This window comes from Atractosteus spatula, chromosome 11 (assembly GCF_055471065.1).
Source record: "Atractosteus spatula isolate fAtrSpa1 chromosome 11, fAtrSpa1.hap1, whole genome shotgun sequence".
NCBI lineage: Eukaryota > Metazoa > Chordata > Actinopteri > Semionotiformes > Lepisosteidae > Atractosteus > Atractosteus spatula.
In genome coordinates, this window is record NC_142716.1 from 4,136,264 (window position 1) to 4,157,480 (window position 21,217).

Here is a 21,217-nt window from a genome sequence, read left to right on the forward strand (position 1 = left end):
GTATCTTGCTTGAGCAGATTCTGTCTTGGATGAAAACGAGACAGGTGGTTATCATGACAGCACCTGCATCAAAGTAAAACACATATTGTAAAAAGTTATTAACCCTTGCACTGTGTAGTGTGTAGCTCAGAAATACAAAGCTAAAGAACCCCCCGTAAGATATTTGTTTTTCTGACAGCTTTGTTAAGAGGCAAGAGTTCTTAAAACACTTAGCCTGCAGTTCCAGAAACAAATGTTAGAAATTTCTTACTTATTCAGGGGAGTTAATGTACAGCTTACTTTCAAGTCCATACACAATGAGTGCTGATAGGCTCAAAACACATAAAATGCAAATCTGCACGCTTGGCCAAACTGAATTTATAGTTTGCTCTTTTCATTTCCCCTCTACAGTTAAATATTTTCTGTATTCACAACCTACTGTATCTTTCATTTCTCATGTTTCTCCCATTGCTTTGTTTAATTTTCTGGTGCATTAACAGATATTCAGCTGCTGCATGAGCAGCATAGTTTGGTTTTGAAAACCATCAGAGACGCAGCCTTTAGGTAGTTAGTTGCTGATTGATCCAAGGGCCTCATCCAGCAGATTTTGGGGTCACGATTTGTTATACTGTAGATGTGTCCCTGTTGTTTGTATGTCTGTACAGTGGCTCTCCTGGTCATTAAAACTGTCAAGGGAGTTGACATTGCAAGATCAGTTGTTTTGTAAGATCATAATGAGACCTGAATTAAATTCCCTCCAGAAAAAAAACTAAAAATATATTTTTGTTTTTGAAAACGACTATATTACAGTTGTTACTAAAGCTACTAAATTACGTTAGTTAAAGTTTAAACCATATGTGCAAAACATAAGGAATACACCATATTAATTGCACATAATATTCAGCCACAGAAGATGGGTCACCAATGAGAAATTTGTGTCAATATGTAGACATGTATGTTTAACGATGTTCCCTACAAATAACCAAAACAGATTAATTATCTGTAGGACAACTCAATTGACTTGCACTCACGAAATGCTCAACATTTTTTCCCTGAACAGTGCTCATGGCAGCTTGCCAGTGTAGCCATTAGGGTCTATAATACGTTTTCTACAGACCTCAGAAACACAATGCTAAATAAATCTCGTACCCATTTATCATTTGTTTTGAAAAGTGAATGTTTTAACCGAAATGATTTGTGTGAGTCATGTTTCAGTAATAAACATCTACAGGTGTACTCTCGTATGCTGTAGTCTCCACAGAAAGGCGCTTTATACATTTTTATTAAATATTTTATCCTCACTATAAATCAATTTGGTTCAATCAACGGTTCTGTCACTAGAGGGCACTACATCAATGTCTACCGTAAGCGTCATTGTAACACAAAACCACAGTGGTCAAGGGTGTATTTATAAGTATATGATTATAAAAACAGCGGGAATTTCAATTGTTCTGTAAAAAAGATAAAGGTGATCTGGGTCCATAGACGCAATATAGACCTTTGTAGTGCGTCACCTCCGCAGTACAGGCTGCACTTAACAGAGCTGTCGCTTGGTTGACGTCAAATTTCATGTATTTAAAAACATTGGAAAGTGGTTTAAAAATATTTACATATCTCTTCAAGGATAGTTATTTATGTTAATGACAGACCTATAGAACGTATGTGCTTTCAGGGTGGCTTGGAGAGACCCGTGTTGAACGCAGCGGTATTGAAAATGACAGCACATGCTACTCACAGAGCTGACGGTCCTTCCAGCTGAGAAAATCAGACCTACGCGCATGATAGTTCCCAAAGACTTTGTCTCTGTCTTTCTGAGGGATATAGAATAATAAAGTCTATTTTTTTTCATAAAGTGTATTTTTTTTTTTTGGCAGAGCCTGGTACAGTACAGTATATGCATTGGGCCTCTGTAGTTTGTGCCTGTCTCTACTTTTTAAATTCTTTTTGTCTTCATCCGAGAATGTCACATTTCCTGTTTAATTTGGCTTTCGGATGACGCGGTGTGAGAAGAAAATGTGAGCGAGCTGCTGAAAGAACACAAAATTAGGATGGACTAATTAACACCATTTTCAAGCACAGCAGGAGGCGTCCGAGGAGCGTAGCGCACGGAAACCGATTTCATCATTTCTATTATTGTACCGCTGCTTTCTCGAAACCCTGCCCCCCGCTTTTTTTTGAAAGAAGCCCACCAGCTGCAGAAACACTCTTCTGATTAATGATACTTCTTGGCCTGCTTACAAAGTACAAACTGTACAGTCCTCCTATGACTTATTCTGCGCTGAAACATAGCATCATATACTGTAAGTTAAGATACGATCGCTTTATTAGCCAGATACAATTTCTTGTATTAGGAATTCATCTTTTCGCAGACCCCAGCTTGCTCTCCATGAGACACACGGGCGGGGAGAGAGAAGCTGGGGCTCAGAGCGCAGGGTCAGCCATTTATACAGCACCCCTGGAGCAGTTGGGGTGAAGGGCCTTGCTCAGGGGCCCAACGGAGTAGGATTCCTCTGCCGGCCGCGGGATACAAACCGGCAACCTCCCAGCCACAGGCGCAGATCCCGAGCCACAGAGCCACCGCTCCGCCCAATATACCGCTCACCGTAGAACTGAAGAATTGCAACGGTAATCCTCCCCCAGTGTCAGTCAAAGTCAAAAGTCACACTTCTGTTTTCACAGGTTGACACCTGGTAAAATCATATTCTCCAGCGTTTTGTACACCAGCCTCACCGTCCATCATTGCCACCTTGCCGATACTGCTTGCTTCACTTGGTATGGCAAGTCAGTATGGCATGACTGTTGGAATATATATTTTAGTGAAAGTGTGGGAACACACACATGATTTGGAAGTTACTTTTTTTATTTTCAAATATTCCCCATGATGACCATTTAGAAAAGCGGTTTCTCTGCCTCCCTTCCGAGTCCCGTGTATATTTCAAGAGCGGGATTCACGGATAAATACGCAACAGAAACGCACTGACCAAGATCTCTGGGATTTAACTGAAATCTGGCATCTGCGGGTGACCCCAGGCAACGTGTTTCACCAAAAACAATCAGTGGTGAGACTATGTGGTCCAAATGTAAAACGCGTGATATTCCCGATATTATGATAATCCGAATGATAACACAGGACACACAGACAACTGACTAGTACAATTGTAGCAACAACTAGTAAAGTTGTTCGTCTCCGACAGGTCCCTGGCGAGACTACTGTACGAGTGCAACGCTGCCATAATTGGTGTGGTAGTGGTGGAAATTTCAGAAATACAAAACGTCAAAACAATACCCCCCCCCCCAACCCTCCCATAAAAAAGGAGGGGAAAAAAAACGTGCATCACTCCTATTACACACGGGTCTCTCCCCCGGTCGCACGCCGATCCCAGATTTCTTCCCACACCCCCGGTTCCGCGTCCAATGGGCTCCGCTGCCTCTCCGTTATAAATAGTGGGATCCGCCGGATGCGCACACGCGCCGGCTCGCGGTCGCGGGGGTCTCAGCTCTCACGCGCTACACTGGGTGACGCGCTGCACTGCTGTAAACAGCGCTGACGCGCGACCGGGCGGCTCGGGCTGCAGCGAGAGAGGGGGTCATTTATAGAGCGGGACTGGGACGACAAGGGCTCCATTCACAACACCAGCTTCACATGCCATCGCCACAACAAAGGAGCAGATCTGACGAGCCCTCGGTGCAATGGCAAGGAAGACTGAAATCCCGTCCTCTTTCTATGGTGAGTGTTCTCTCTCTTTCTCTCTCCCTCCCCACCACCACCACCACCACCACACACACCTTTCGCGCAGCGCCTGCTTGCGCTGTAAATACGAATGCAAAGTTTCTCTTGTCGTGGCGCGGACAAGTCAGAACTGCACTGCCCCCCCCCTGCCAAGCCGAGCGCGGTCGGGTTGGCCTGTGAGCTCCGCTGGGGAAGACGAGTCCTGTTCCCCCAACTCCAGAGGGGAGGACCCCCCGGCGCCGGGACTGCTTTGTCTGTTTTGCCAGCTGCAAGCGGGTCCGCGAACCGAGCGAATGCAACCCCCGGTATTTTACAGGCGTGCATGAGGGAGTCCACGCTTTAACGGAGTATTCAGGAAAATCAACTTCTTCTGCTCTGTGTTTGAACCGCATTCCTTCAGACGGTGTATTTTTAGTCACCTTTCGGGTGCCACTTTAAATTTCAAGATGTGTGTTGTTGTTTTTGTTTTTTTAAAGGAGCTCCCGACTCAAAGGTTCTCTATAAATAAAACAGCTCGCCCGTCATCTCCGAGGACTGATTTCCTCGGGTGCTATTTTTGTTGGGATATTGAGGCGAGTTAATGTTTTCGCTGTTGCTCAGTGCTCCATGGGCACAAGGAAAAGATCGAGGGACGTAACTTTGTGTTGCTGAGGACAGAGCGTATTTCCCAGCTTAAGACTCTTGGCCAAACGCGTCACTTACGGGGGCTTTTATAGTACGCGATTATAGTACAGCACATAGCAATGTCTTCACTCAGCTCAAGAAGACGGGTTCTCTTACAGCGTGTTAGCTTATTGGGGGGGGGGCATTCGTCTCGCCAGAGATGATGTTGCGCACTGTTATTGTTTGCACTCAACAGCTGTTACAGCCACCAACACGTGTAACTAAGTGCGAGGTGCTTTTTGTGAGGCCGAGCTGGCTATACTGTACCTGGGACGAGTGGTGTGTCTGGCGTGAGTACGCGTATCGATCCCTGGCTCCTACATTGTTTGGGCGTCATTTCCATTCATTGATTCAGTGAGCAGAAGGGGCCACTGGCAGGCGTGGGAGCATTTCACTTGTACGATCCGCGTTCATTCTCGCGTGGCGTTTCGAAGTCGCGTCTATTTTACAGTACAGTAAGAGTGCAGGCGTGAGATGTGAAGTCTCTCTGCTGCAGCCCGCTACCTACAGCTGTAGAAGGATTTCAGAGTCAGTCCCACGGAATTCCCAGCGACGTGTCATTTTCACGGACCCGGTGAACGTCCTGCTACTCCCTCAGTTACCCGGCGCGTGTTTCGCGAACATCGGAAGGAAAACTTCGCGGGGTTTCAGGCTAAACGCGGTTGTGGGGCTCTTCCATCTTCAGGCTTCACAATCATCAACCCTGTGGGTATCGGGGAAGGCAGAAAACGTGAACTGTTGTAGGTATTACTGGCTTTTGTCAAGCGGGACAGAAAATGCAAGACAGAAAATATACCATTCAGCGCGAAATCAATGAATTTCCCAATTTAATTCAGGAAAGTGCTCCAGTCACAATCTTAGGATTTTAGCTTTTGACATATTTTCTTTCCTCATTGTATTGTTTGGGAAAACAAATTGTGCAGCCAAGATATAGCTTGGTAGTTGGACGTTAAGCGATGTTAGCACAACATGATGTTAGACTTTGGATTTATGGTTTAAATGTCTCACTCTTATGGCTGTGAGGATTATTGCTGATTTGAGGATGTTTTGGTAAGGTATTGTACTTTGTTTGATAAATGCAGCACTATTTATTATTATTGTTGTTGGTTTTTTGCACGTACAATGAATAATATTGATGTATACAGACTTTTTTGTCCAGTGAGCGACTGATCCTAGAAAAATAAGCAGCCCCTGTATCATTTTTATTTAGAATTCTGCCTAAACAAAGTTTTGTTATAAATAAGTGTGTTTATTTTCTTTTGCTAATAATAATATAAATAGGTGTTAGTTAATTTTAGCAATGCTGAATATTGTTTGAGAGTTTTAATTTTAGTCCAGAGCTTTGTTCTGATTCTTTAAACATTTTAATTTCTCATTTCAAAGTCCATATAAATGACTGAGAACTTGATTAGAGGTGAAGCGTGATAGAGTCATTTTAATTGAGTGCAAGCACAGTCTTTGGACAACGGGGAAATTTGAGGTTTTCCCTGCAAAGATTGTTCCTGCTTATATTAACTTTAACTGGACGAGTCTCAGTACAGTCAGTTAAGTTTATTTAAATAAATATAAAATACAACTCTTCATTTTTTTTTCTTTTGAGTGGGAGGTGAGAAGATAACTTCTCTAAACATTATTTTGTTTACTTGTAATATATTTGCAGCAGATTTACACAGCATAAATCAGCAGGAACACGAGGCAGGTCTGTTACAAAAGCAACATTTGGTTATTTTCATCATTGAATATGACAAAAACTCCAATATCAATGTATCCATTTCATGCTACAGGTAACGGATTTCGGTTTACTTCCACGTTTTAAAAGATATGTGTTATTGCCTCAGAAGTCCCAAGAGGACCCTTTAAGTCAGAGCTCATTACCAACCTTTAGTAGGAAATTCCTTTGATGTGAACTCCCTTTACCTATTCTGGGACACGTGCAGCAGCATCGTCAGGAGATCTGTTGGCTAAATTGTCTCATTCTGTAGGGTCTTAAACACTATCATATGCTAAGGCTTAAAAACAGCAGATCATGTTTGCTATGGTATCTCTCCAAATACATTTCTTCTACTCAATCCGCAGAGTCTGTAGAGGGGAACCATCACTTCACAGAGAGGGGAACCAGTTTTCTTTCAAAAATTACTTTTTCTGAGGACGATCCCATGTTCCTGCCTTTTATCTTGTGTGTTGATGTACCATTTCATAGACCCAAACGATTCCAGGTGTTGGCGTCCAGCTGTTTCGCGGCCGAGCTTTCGCGGTGCCTTTAAAAGATACTGAGCTCGCGTTCAGATTGTCAATACACGGCCTTAACCCCAGCAGTGTGGCTGCTGTCACTTTCATCTCTTTATGTTTTGTTTTGTCTCAGCTATCATTTCTGGAGGTTTCCAGCTTTCCTAACGGCGCTTGTCTAGCGATGTGCTGTATCTGCGCCTGAGAGCTAATGATAAGACTGTGGAAGAGCAGACCGACAGTCGTGCACACCTGAGTCTAGAAACAGTGGATTAGAGGAGAGAACAGACGGAAGAAAGAGTGAGGGATGTCATTACTTGAGGTTTATCTTTCCCCTGGGGGTTTATTTTTCCAATTACCACAACCTCCTGTGTGGTGAAGAAAGAGGTGAACATGTGGATTATGGAGTGTTTCAGGGTTCTGCAGTCACTCTTAGTATTGTTTTTTTTTTTACGGAGTAAGAGGATATTTCCGGTTCAGTGTATCCTCGAACACCTTATGTACTATTCCTTGTGTAAGCAGGTAGGTCAAGACATGTCCTGAAGGAGACAGGATATGGGCTTCAAGAGCATGACAGAATATTTTCTTCCACGCTCCCACAGCGCTTTTTTCTGGTCCTTGTTTCACACTTGATCCCGATGGACTCCACGGGGCTGACATTTAAATACTCGTTTTTGAGCAATGCATGAATTTCCAGTTTCTTTTACTACATTTGATCGGAATACATTGTTACATTCCTTTCTAATAAGAAACAAAAATGGAAAGCCATTTTGCTACCTTATTTTATTGGGTGATTTTTTTTAGTAGTTTTAGTTCACTATTAGACCTCCTGGAAGTGCGTTTTTTTCCGGAAGGTGCCATCTTTGTGTCTTGAATTGTAGACCCGGGAGTGTCAGTAATTTATTATACATGCTGTACATTTCAGCAGTTCTTCCTGGCTCTTTGTTGGTACTTAAACCCCTGCCACTATGGTGTACTGGGTTATGACGAGTCAACTGTGTTGACCAGTACCAGCCATCACTTCGTTTCATGCATTTTCTAACACATAACATAACCAATACAGGGTCATGGAGGGGCCGGAGCCTGTCCCGTGAAGCAGTGGGTCCAAGGCACGGCTCACCCTGAAGTGGACACCAGTCCATCAGCAGTCTCTCGAACACACTCACACCAGGGCCAGTTTAGACTGTGGGAGAAAGCCCACCCAAACCCAGGAAGAACTTGCAAACTCCACCCAGATAGCACCCCGGGACTTGAACCCGGATCCCCAGCGCTGTGAGGTCATCCGCTGCAACACCATACCGCCTCGCGTTGACCAGTTCATGTTTCTAATCTGTTTTTTTTTTTGCCGTGGAAATTATTTTACCACAAAGACCACAATGTCTGCCCAAGGTCACCGATCACCCTCCCTCATGGGCTTGTTCTCTTGGCCAATCCATAAAGCTACAGTATCTGTAAAAAACAGCAGTCCAATGCCAGATGCAGCTTTACGATCCCCAAATCCAAATTTTACTACTTCTGCGTTCAGTGGTAAGGACTGGTTCTTGGTAATGTGTTATTCTTTGATGTCTCTTCCCACTTTTATATCTCAGGATATAAGAGTCCGATGTGATGCACAATAAACATTGGCTTTGATTGTTAGTTTAAGATCAGGATAACACGTAACAGGTATTTCACAGCTGGCCTCCTTCTCACAGATCAAGCTCTGTGGGCCCAGAGTCTAAAGGGAACCTATACAGAATGTCAAGTTGAGAGTTTATGTGCACGATGTAATATTAGGAATAGCCACAATGAAAGGACCAGCACTGTAACAGGTAAAGGAAGCAGAAATGTAGGTCAGGCATTATACTGAGGAAATGGAGTTGGGGAGAGTGCAACATTGTGATTTGACTTCACTGCACAGAGAAAGCTATAACAGAAATGGAGGTGGAGGTGCAGTAGTCACTACAGTACACCTTGATGAAAACTGAAGGTCTGTTAAAAAGGGGGATAGATAGAATTCATGGTCTGAGCAGGGCTTAAACCGCATTACTGTTTCTGCACAACACTGAGATCGTAGAAGAGCTGTGAGACAGGACAGTCAAATAACAATGGGGAACAAAGGAATTGAGCATTTTTATTGAACATTAGTTCGCAGGAAGGGAGTCGAAAGGAGATGAAAGGAAGAGGGGGGGGGAAAAAAGTTGAATACGGCGGTGAGAAGTAGATGGCACTCATCTGAATCACTGACCAATAATCGTTTTTGTTTGACTGTTCATGCCAACGCCCAACCAATCACACTGTTGATCACACGCTTGGAATAACACGGCTTAAGCCTGTAATGAGTTCGCAAAGGACAATAAAGAGGATAGTTAAAATTCATGGACTGAGCAGTGCTTAGCTGTGAAGGTAAATTGCAGTACTCTGTGAGCTGTTTTGGACGTCTCAGGGGGACACCCCACCACATTGGGGTCTCCAAGCTGTAGTTGCTGCCTGTGGGATGAAAGCCAGAGAAATACCCTTTGGCAGTCCAAAATGAGAAGTCTAAAACAAAATTAGGCTGCACTCAAGCTTTTGGTCTCCTCTCTGTGTTGATTTGCCTTTGCGACACCTAAAGATAACGTACTGATGATGCAAAGGGGGTACTTGGCTGGAAATTCTCACTGAGGAGATGTGATTCTGTTGCAGAAGATGCTATTATCCGATGCACCCTGACTTTGTCCGACTGGACGCCATAAATAATTTGTCTCAGGATGGCCACAGGTTCCCATGCTCGGCACTCCTGCGAGTCTTGCTTCAGCTCTAGGTCTGCAGCACTGAGCACAGCTAGTCCACTGATCAAATGCTACTATGCCAGTAGTATCAGAACAGATGGAAACTGGAAAGCAGGCCAGATTTCTAAATAAATAAAGTTTTTTTTTTTTTACTGTCACTGAATGAAAATGAATGACTCTGAAATGATTGCTGGTGGTGGCTCTTATTTACCCAGAGCCGCAAACCCACTCAGACAAGCAACTCAATTATGAAGGTGTCCTGGGGCAGTGTACTCGACGCACGTGGCGCTGCAGAGCTCTGTGCGGAGTGTAGGAAAGAGTGGGACAGTTTTCTTTCTCATAAAGGAAGGATTAAATCGGATCAAGTACAAACCAGGGTAAAACATAACCTAGGCAACCAGAAGTTTCAGCAGCAGCCTCGACTTGCTGCATATTAGAAAAAAAAATCTTCTGTGCTTATTATCGGTTGTCTTATCTTTTCTTTCCAGTTGAAAGCGTTCAGCAAGGTGACTTCTTCTGAGAGTGGCTGGTGCTGTAAAAATCAAAAAGTTAATAGCACAGGCTGGGTTGCCTGCTTGGACTTCACTTTATGAATGTTAACTTCAGTACCTGGTCCTTCAACTGTGGGCGCAGAATGTTAATCGTTTTCTATTTACAGTAACAGCTTTCCCTCTTTGTTAATCTCACGAGGACGACACGTACTACAAACTCCGTAGTCCTAATATACTGTATGGTATCCTTTCCAAAAAGCCGAAGGAAGTATTTATAGAACAGCAAAAAAATAGAGGGTTTTAAGATGTTTTAAGGGAGGGGCCCGTTAATAGGAGTTTAGAGCAGCTCTATATTTCAAAATCAGTGATGCTCTTTGTTACTGAGGCCGAGCCATAAATGTACCTTTGGTCAAATGACTTGCCATGAATTTGACAATTTCTCTCTTTTTTGTGTGTGTCATCATCTGCACAGATGGTAGGCTGTGAAACTTGCAGAGCTGCCGGTCTGGGGTGTGGAAGACTGACACTATGACATGATGATAAGGCTAAGCAGAATGCCTAAAAATTCCAGTTGGTGAGAGAATTTGTGGGTGCTATTGTTCCTGACTTTGGGGTCCTGATGGTGTCCCTAAGGCAAGCGGGGGAGGGAGTAGTCTGAAAATGGGATCCCATTCAGAGAGCAGAACCCACTCCCTTGTACTTGGGGGGTGTTTTAGGAAAAATTAAAGATTTATTGTAATTGAAGGATGCTGTGCTTGAAAATGCACTGGAAAAGTGAGGGATTTCAATGTACACACTTATCAATAAATGAGCATGTTCCTATTACTAGCTAGCAAATTTGCATAAATTCAATTTCATTTCTGGGATCCTAAATAGGCTTCTCTATTATGTCAGTAGCTTGTCTTTTCTTAATAATATTGCAGTTAACAAAATTGCTGTAAAAAGGCTTTAATCCATTATTTATTTTCAGTGCCCCAGGAAACTAGAGTTGTTTCATTCTGCTTTTCAGCCATTTGAGGTGAAACAGCCATGTGGAATCCCTGCTGTGTTTTCATAGAAAGCAAGAATACATTTATTACAAATGCCAGTATAGGAATCTGTGGTTCCTGACAAGGGTCTCCAGCACTTGGGATATTTCTAGTTTCTTATAAAGTTCCCTGAGTGATAAGGAGTAAAATCTGGTGAATCCAGACTCTCCTGTCCTCCTGCACCCTGCCCTGCAAGTTCTGGGGACAACATGAGCCTTACTAACCCTGTTACCATTTCCTGTGTTTTCCATTGTGGTCCAAGATGAAGCACTGTGGGTTTAAAAGGTCAAGCCTTTCAAATTCCATTGGTGTACAAAGGTTTTCTTCTGAGATGTTTTCACATCAGTCCAGTTTTGGTTTTACTGTCTCATTCCTGAATATGTCAGTATCCTGAAATACAGTCTAGGATCATTCCTGCTGGGTAGCAGTGCATCATGAAGAAAGAGGAGCCCAGCAGCTTCTTTATACAGTCAAAGCTTCTTTTTCTTCAATGTCAAAGCGAACATGGAAATGAATATTTTAACACATCCAGCCCTTGAGATGTAGCATTGTGCTGTGTTTTTTTTTGTAGTTTGATCTCTTGATCTGGGTTTTGATCATTTCATTTCATCCCCGAAGCTGTGAAAATCGTAGTTAGAAAATTTTGCACACCAGATCTTCCACACCATCGGCTGCTGATTTCAGAGCTGTCGCACTCTGGCAGCCTGAATCTTGTGCCCTGCAGATTTGCCCGTCTGGTAAAGGTCGGCGCTGCATGAGGGTCCAGCCAGCTCCTGCAAATGCAGCTTTCAGATTTCTGCCACTCCTGATCTTTATCACCCTACCCGGCTTGAACCAGGTCACTTGCACTTCAGGGTGTCGCTTTGTTTCTTAGTAAGAGGGTTAAGAACAATTACGGGTCCTTCTGTGCAAACCCATTTAAGAAGAAGAATTCGTGAACTAGAATGAGCTCTTCTTGGTTAAATATTTTGAAGAAGATCCCTGCGAGATGACAAGATGCATCTGTAGGTTTACAGGATCAAGCTGGGTGAGAATCTTTAAAGGCAGAAGGTTGGAGAAGCGTCTCAGGGGAGTCTTTTCCCACAACTGATGGATAATAGTAGAAAATTATTACATCAAACATTTTTTTATTTGACGGAATGCATCTCGCATGATTAACTCTTGGTTTTGTGCAGTCTTATATCTAACTCTCACTGCCATGAGCAGTTTTTACTTAAGTGCATTTTAGTTCAAAACTTGAATAAGTCATCTGATTTTTTTAAGTGATCCATTTCGGAAAAACTAAATGTGTCTTTAAACTCCGGTAAGTGATATTACATCAGTTATCTTTCTCTAAAATATCCACTTAAGGTATTGTGCATTGCATGCTATTATATTGCAAGAAAATGAGAAGTTGCAATGGGTGGTATGATCATTTTCTAAAGTAAATGGATAAGCATCAGTTTTAAACCATAGTGATTGATTGTGTTTTAATCCCCGGAGAACGATAAAAGGGCAAAAAGTGGTTAGCTTTGTGAAAGATTAAAGTTAATAAAATGTATACATCTTTTGAAAACAGGGAAGATAATAGGACCTAAAGAAAGGTAAGAGTCACTAAGGCAAATGATTGAATATGTCAATGAACGTGTACTGTACATTGAGTGTCACATTGGACACCTCTTTGACCCGAGTCAGGCCGTGCCAACATGGGCTAGAAAGCAATCCTTCCTGTTTACTTTGACAGGGAGGTAATGTTCCTCGTGGCATTATGCCAGGGAATGAGCCGAGACGCTTTTAAAATATGGTTTGTGGGTTGTGAACTGAGGCACTGAAGGTGCTGCATGAAGTCAGGGTTACGCATTTCCAGGATCCCTGATATGAAGATTGCTGCTATTTCCAGAAGTGTGCCTCTTGGCATCTTTACCACTGCCGTGCATCATGGTTTCCTCAAAAGTCAGCATTGTACTCCACAGCCCTATTAGAAATAACAGCTGTTCTAAATTTAAGACATGCTGTGCTTTCTATCGGCATGCCAAACCTTTGAAACAATTGCCAGTATTAAGGACCGTAAGGGAAGGTATTATCCTTTTAAAATAATACCTGAAGTTAAACTCTTTCTTTTTTAAATGGGACAAATTATGGATCTACAGTATACATTAAAGTTTAATAATGACCTATTAATATTTAATTCACATTTCAACCTCGTTGAAAAATCACTTATAAAGTATGCTACCGTGTTTCTGTCTCAGGTTTAGTTTTTACTGAATTAGGGACCAGGCTTAATTTACTCAACTGAAACTGGACTGGTATTAGACTGGAATATAGATATCTTGTGCTTATCTGCAAGAATGAAGTTATCACAGGTCCTTTATTATGGATATATAGAATATTATTGTAGGAATTACCCTTGTGTGAATTGGCTAGATTGGTGTCTCGCAGACTCCTCATGTAGATCACAAACTGATCATGACCAGTTGAGTGCTCTACCAAGGCTTGTAAGGTGGGACAGCCGGTAATCTACAGCAAAGCAAATCTGAAATGAAGATGTAACCCTACTAAACATATCTACGTGTTGCTACAGACACCGTGAGAAACCCCCCAGGAATACACAGAGTTGCTAATCTAAACCAGTTTCTTATTATTTTTTCCCATAACCTGAGATATAGTCGAAGGAAATCTGATTTTTTATATAATTGCGTTTGATTTCAATGTTTTTGAACGGGTTTTACATTTGTGATTTTTACTATCAGTAGGAACATCCTCTGCTCTAAGAGTCATTTGAAATACACCTAGTCAGTTCAGTGTTTTATCAATGACGTCCCTTTCTTTCAGTGTGAAAACGGTGTTTGGTAATATTCTGTTAATAAACAATATTAACGGATTGTTGGATCTTTTTCTAGTTCCTATAACACCTCTTCTGGCAATCCAAAGTCATTAAGAATTGAGAGGCATTGCCTTTATAAATGAAGGGGCTGGCAGAATTTACTGAACCCAGCTGATCGTTTGTGTAATGGAAAGCAGATTCCAAACATACTGCTCCAGAGGAAAGCCTTTGCATTTATCAGAGCTGTATCCCTGGAAGAGGTGGGCATCTCATGACAAGGCAAGTGTAAAATGGGAATTTTCTGCAGGAGTGAGTGATTGTGATCCCAGCTAGAAGAGTAGGCGGACTGGGGCCCTATTGCTCTCGGTAAACGTACAGTCCTGGGAGTGAATCTTTTACAGTTTCTGAAAAAACGAAATCTTAAAATGAAGAGATATTGATTTGGTATGCAAATTTGTTACGTTAGAGAAACTCTGATGTAGAGTTTAGAGCAATGCTACTGTTTACTTACCATGTAGCAGTAGAAGTATATTTTTTCTTATACATATGTAACACCTTTCACACTAGAGATTCACTCTATATCTCTCCACATTTAATGGCAGGTTGTGGATTTCCGATCATACAACCGTAGAACTGTTTGTACAATAACCTGCCCTGAGACTGCAGGCCACTTGACAGATATCTACAGACATGTGACAAAGGAGTGTACGTGGTTTTTCAAAGTGCGGCTGCAATGCAGTTCAGCTTGAATTCTACTGCGATTTTGCACAGTCACTGCATTTCTCACAGTTCAGGGGATTGCTGTCCTTTTTCATGACAGTTTCACATCAGAGTGAAATCCAACTGGATCTGAACTTTGATACTGTTGAGACTCAGACACATTTATTCACAGAAACACGCATCCCACAGTGATACTATGTGGAGAATGGGAGGCATCTAGTTATGGAGCTTTTAAATAACAGTAGTAAATACAGTAGCAGTTTCAGTAGTAAATACTTCATGACTGAGGTCTCAGGAAAGCTGCAAGTCATTATTACATTTGAGCAAATCCTGAAATAAAAACAGTAGAAAGGAGCAAATTTGGCCCATCTATCCGTTTGATAGGTAAGAGTTCACCTATTCAAATATCTCATCCTGACATTTCTTAACAGAAGACCCTGGCAGCTCTCTAGGTGAAGAAGTGTCTCCTATTCTAGGTTTTAAATTCACTTCCTTTTAGTTCCCAAATATATACAGTATGTTCTTCTAAAAATATACATTCTCCCAATGTACTTTTACTATATATATATATTTCATTTTGTAAGAGTCCATTTTTAAGAGAACGTACTATCATTATATCATTATTCTGGTATAGAATTTGGAATCATACCCCACCCCCAGAAATATAATTCTGTATAAATATGGCAACAAATTAACATGAACATTAACTGTTAACAGATGAAAAAAAAAAAACAAGTGTTTATCTCCATTTGTTGGCAAGCACTTATCGAGCTTCAAACCCAGGCAGACACCAGCACTCCTGGCCTGTCAGTTTAAGATAATCTCTCCTGTCAGCATCTCCTGGCTGGCTGCAGATTGTCTCAGTTCTGACTTTAATCTTGGAAAAAAACTATCTGCTGGAGGTACCAGTCCTGACTACTACACAGAAAACCATATGAGGGGAAGTTCTGCCATGTGCATAAAAGAGTAGGACTGTCGGAGCCTTCTGTTTGTAACCAGAGATTCATGTTCAAGTTAATTAAAAATTACCCAAGCCCTGTAATTGCTGCATGTTAATTAGTGTTTATTAATTAAAAATATTTTTCAGTGCGAATTTATGTAATGGCCTTCAGGAAAGTTAAAAGATTTTGTATCTATAATGAAGCTTGGTATGACAGGTAAAACACTGTTGCTGAATTCTAAACTCCACATTTTTTATAAATATTGGATAATGGTATTTTCCTCAGTCCCATCATTAAACTTTTCTTTACGCAAATCTATACATTTTACACCTGTTTCACATCTACGAAGGTATTAATTGCACCTGTAGCTTTCCAGTTAAATAAGAAATGTATATATGATGTCATAAACAGAAAGATATACAAATCTGGAACAGGCCATCTAAATTTAGTATCTTTATAGCATAAAGCATAAAGTCTATCACACACCTAGTCAAAGCTGTACACCTGTTTTGTTAAAATTAAATCCAAATTGTAGTAGTTGCTTTACCCCAGAAGTACTTTGAATGGTACTAGTGTGCTAAAGAGTAGAGACAGAGGTGATCAGAATGATGTCGTTTGAGATTGAAATGTTACACACCACCAGCTCTGCGTGGATGCCAGGTGATGCACAGGATGTGAGCCTGCTGGTGCCCGAGTCGTTACAGGGGTCACTGTGAGGTCGCGGTTTCACAGGAGGTGGAGGGAACCACCGTGATCTGATTCTCTACAGGAAAATAATGATCTGATGGAATTAATGATCGGCTGCATAACTGCACACTCTGGTGCCATTAGAATTGTGGTTTTTACGCTGTTAGGTGATTCTTTCCATTCAGTTGGCATTTGAATGAGATTTAAGACAGAACTACAGAAATCATCGTGGTACTCATCAAAATGCTTTACTGGGGGGGATCAAGCTGTGTTTTGTCGGCCGATAAATGTCATTTCTGCTGCTGAGCGTTTTTTGGATCAGTAGATTGACTCCCATCTGTACTTTCAGCATGCCTTAAAGCGCCCGTCTAAATTCAAGAGATAACGCTTTGTAAAGGTAAGGAATTAGAATTATATCCAGATGCAGGTGTTGAGGACTCTCCGATCTCAGGGATTCTGCTGAAATGTTTTGAAAGTTTTTGTGTAATAAAGTTTATGTTTGGTCTCGTACAGCGTAGTAAACAAAAATGTAAAAAGTATATCAAACTATGAAAACGTTTTGCTCTGCTTTCAGGAATAACTCAAATATGATCTTAAAGGCACACATTTAAATTTCAGTTCAAAGATTAGCACCAGGCAATAGCAGGTGCAAACATGTTTTTGAACAAATTGTTTTGATCAACTGGTTCATTAAAACTGGAAAGTAACATTATTTGATGGCGGCAAACTGGATCATGATCTCTGACACAAAGGCTGGGGGAAAAGTGTCTGATTTAGATCGTAGTTTGAAAGTGAAAATCTAAAGTTGTGTAGATACTGTAGGCGTATTATTAGAGTGCAAGGGGTCAGTGTGTACTGTGAAACTGCTTCCTCACATCCCGATAGAGAACAGTCAAACGAGAGGCGACAGTTCGATTCGCTCCGTTTTCAAAAGCTGACGGCGTTTCATTAACCGGCACTGGCTGGATGTGTGATTGCGCCTGCCATTATTATAAAACACCTATCCTTTTGAATACTGTATGTGTAATAATCTGTTAAGAAAAAACCCGCAGGATGCACTGCATCTTTAATAAACACGGAAAATGTAGCGTAGCAAGGAGTTGTGCTGACTGATTCTGTTCGGGTCAGCTGAGATACCCGAGTGGCAATTTCTCTCAAACTTTTTTTTTTCTCGGCGCTGGTGTCAGAAAGAGCTAACAACAAAGGGAAAACACTTTGCAATAACGCCGTATTGTTCAAGTGAAAGAATGTGAAATTGCAGTGCCAAAATTGCATCAATTACCAGCGATCATTTTCCAGCTCCGCCGGCTGACTGCGGCGCACTTCAAGAGCAATAATCACACTGGCGTGCATCGGAGAAAAATGGTGTGCACTCTGATCAAATTCTGCCTTTTGCTCCGGTGTTCCCCGGGAAGCAGGAGAGAACTGTAACCTACAGCAGCAGTCCCTGAGAAGTGTTGCAGTCTTGACATTTGAGGGGGTTGTCTTTCCGAAAACTCAAGGTCATATCAGTTAGGGGTCATATCGGTGTCCTTGCAGCTCCAGAAGACTAAATCCTTACATTGATGACGAGAGATGGCAAGGCAAATACTTGTCCCCCCCGCTTTCAAAACGTTATCTAGCTTCTATGTGTCCCCGCGTTTAGCCTAATTTGGAGGAAACGGAAGCGAGCGTGTCATGCAACACCTCAGGGATGCGGAGGGGGTTCCTCCGAAGTTACATGAATGAGTGTTTTTTTTTTTTATGAATGTGTGCGCAGAGCTCGCGTCTCTCCCCGGTCTCACGAGGCCCCACGCGTGCTCAGGCCCGCTCACCTTCTGCTGCAGAGAAGGGTTAGGGCGAAGAGGAGAACTGGATAGGATTAGGGGTTACTTGCGCTGCGCTATAATAGCGGACGCAACAAGTAAAAATAGCCCAGACTCCCCCCCAAGAGCTTTGCATTAAAAGCTCAAGCTCACAGCCGCACAAGGCTAAATGAAAAGCCTTCTGTTGCATGCACCGTGTTCATGAGGCATAATTGACTTTACTACTCCGTCCAGAAAGTTTTTTTTTCATCTGGGCGGGGCGGGCGGCCGGGGGGGGGAGACTTGGTTGTAGTGATCAGTTTTAAGATTCTGCTCATCGGAAAAAAAATGTATTGGGCTCTGCGTTTTTTTTTGTTACTTTTGCGTTTGCTCGTAGGCTCTGCTTGAGTCTCGCATGATGAAACTTCTTCTTTCTCCTTTTGAAGAGTGAACGGAGTGAGGTTGGATTTAAAGGAGCTGAGCAGAGCAGTGTGAAGGCTGTTCAGCCTGGCCGAAAGGGTCACATTCCCTCCCACGGTAAAGTTCAGACCTGCCATTGTTTTCTAGGGGCAGGGGTTCAGGGGTTGTCCTATTTTCTTCCCCCTGGAATAGACCCCATCTCTTCCCCCCCGTGGACGTGACGAGTGATTGAGGTTGCTAGGCGACGCGACAGAGACCGGTTCACAGAAGTCTGCAGCTGAATCGTGCAATAAGAGATGATAAAAAAAAAGTTGCGAGGTTGATTTCGTTAGGACGCGATTTGCCCGACTCTCTCCCTCAGCCCAAAAGTTAATTACCTCCAGCGTTTGACGGTCTGTCATATTTCCACTGTGTGGGTGGATTCGCCACCTTTTTTTTCCCCCTCTCTACTTAAATCCTAACTTGAAACGAAATCTTATTATCCTTTACCGGAAAGACACTTTTTTTAAGTCATTTTATTGTTTTTAAATTATTTTTCTAACTTTTTGGGGGAAATAAACTTTTTAAAAAGGAAGAGGGAGGCTCAGGATATATTCCGTATAAAATGCTCAATTATTCATAGAGTCGCCTCCAGTTGAGTGCTGCTGGAGTTACAGCAGTTACTGTACGTGGTTGGTATTTACACCATCTAAACTGGTGCTGATGCGCTCCATACAGTTAAAAAACTGGGGAAAGAGTGTGTCTAGAGAAGGGCCACATTACCTGTACCTGGGTCTGTAGCTCTTATAAACTGAACCTCCTAGCTGGATCCAAATTGAACCAGGAAGGACTGAGAGGATTCTTGGTGCCAAAGACTCCTGACAAAATAGTGATGTCTGTCTGTCTTCAGAAGTCATCTGAAACTCCCAGAACATACAGAGACGTGTCTCTTTCTCCCAGGCAGTGTCTGTGGCAAGGTGGGGGGGTTGAACAGTCAAGCTTCATTTTAGCTATTATGGCAAATTGGAGGTTTGCTATTGTTAGCAGTTTCTGTAAATGCTGTGCTTCGGACTTACCTGCGCCTAGCGTCTGCTTCCGTGTGCTTTGGTGAGCCCGCCTTCATGTGTGGTTTCTTAAAAGTTGTTGAGTACCTTGCTTAATCTAACAGTTCTGTGTGTAGTGGTGCCAGCTCCTCTGAACAGTCTGACCAGATTGCTTACAAATTCTTAATAAAACATATTAACCTTTAAAGAACCCTGTTTATGCGATGGCACTACCATTCTTGTAATGAAAACTGACCTATTGGCACGCTTGGACTTGATCCTTTGTTCTGAAGTGTAATATCATATCTCGTGTTAATGGTTTGAGAATTAGAATTTGCTACATTGATAACACCTACTGTACTCTGCCTCATACAGGCTGTAATAGGATAACCTTTTAAGTCACTCATTGAAGCAAAGAACAGACCAGTCCATTTTTTAAGGCATCTAACTGAAAGTGATTTTTTTTATTATTTAATCCTTTACCTACTGTAAATAGATAAGTCAATTGAAAGCTCTCATTTGCAACGAAAACCTGGAGAATCCCCATTTATTCTGAAGAGCTTTTCCTGGAGCAGTTTGAGTGAAATACATTCCCTATGAGTGTAACACCAGTGTCTCGGCTTGGGTTCGAGCCCAGGATGTTTCAAGGGTGGAATCCAGAATCCTAACTATTGTACTAATAGGATTTTGTGAGGATAAATTGAAGAGTAAACAACCAAGAGAGTTTCCTACAGTAAAATGTTTTTGCTGCAGTAGTCCTAGAGTGAATGAATACATGTTCCAGGAAATTTACAGGATAGAATTTCTTTTTCAAATTGCAAATTGCAGATTGTAGCAAACATGACAACGTTCTTTGAACTTTACTACCACTCTACGTCATAAGTGTCTGAACTGGAAGAAAATAACTAAATGTGAGTAGTGTGAAACTAGGAGAGCATGCACTTATATAATTTGTCTTTCTGGCTTATTTTGGTTAATGGAGATTAATTGGAGTCTCCCAGAGCATGGGACTCCGAGGCTACATGGTAAGAGGTTCCATCTTGTGCAAAGGCAGCATGTCTGTTAAAGCTTAATAAAGTCGTCGACATCCTACAGTGACGGAGGCACCTTCTACCGTCACTTAATCAATAAGGGCAAACATCTGTGATGGCTGTAAGAAAGAAAGAGTTGATTGAGATCTAATGTGGAAATGGCATTAGTTTCAGGCTTGTCAAGGAAAGGAAGAGAATCGATGGAGTCAAAAACATCTTGCGTCTTTTTTTCTCCTTTGTTCCCATTCCACCATCTTCAGACACCTCCACAGATCGTGTCTTTTCCTTCCCGTATTTGCAGCCTTTTACAGGTGAAGAGGTAATTGTTCAGTCGTTTACCAAAACGGAATGCGATATTAACCCCCAGCTTCTGTCTGGAGTTCTCGCTGTGGGGATACATGGATGTTAGGAGAGTGACAGTGAAAAAGAGGGCAAAGTCTGGCTCCACCCACTGGGGGGCGCAAGACTGTTCTTCTGGAAAGAAAATGCACTGAACTGCACTGCCCAGGGCAGGATCACAGGAGTGTTAGAAACGTACCGACTGCTTTGAGAGGAAACCCTTCCGGCTTCCTCAGATTCCAGGTATCAGTTTTATTTGTAAAAGCTAACCCTTCAAAATATTTGTTTCTATGATACTCATGCAGAAATGTTTTGCTTCTTCAATTTGACTGGATGTAACTTTTGTCCGATGTATTCGAGGGAAACCTTCAAGCAAATGAGGGGTGAGCACTGACCAGTGTGCATACAGAACCGAGTTCCTTCACAGATTAAGCTGAATTTATGAATGTTTGCAAAAAGGAGGCAAGATAAAACCTGCTTCTTCTGCCTCTCCAAAGAGCAGAGGGCTGTTGTCTCAGTGTGCTCCGTGTGTTGGCCTTCACAGTGCACAGAGAGATGACAGCAAAATGACAAGACAGATGGGCAGAGCAGAATAGGCTGTCT

The 21,217-nt window shown here is 42.2% G+C and overlaps 1 protein-coding gene across 2 annotated transcripts in view; it reads left to right on the forward strand.

Moving 5' to 3' along the window:
* The first annotated feature begins 3,444 nt into the window (after positions 1-3,444).
* Positions 3,445-21,217, forward strand: part of slc44a5b (solute carrier family 44 member 5b) — a 101,953-nt gene continuing 84,180 nt past the window's right edge. Inside the window, exon 1 of one of the 2 annotated variants that reach the window (XM_088928044.1) lies at positions 3,445-3,706. In XM_088928044.1, the coding sequence (XP_088784170.1) occupies positions 3,670-3,706 (37 nt within the window). In that variant the 5' untranslated portion in view covers positions 3,445-3,669. The remainder of the gene's footprint in view (positions 3,707-21,217) is intronic. The other variant, XM_088928045.1, reaches the window with a different exon arrangement.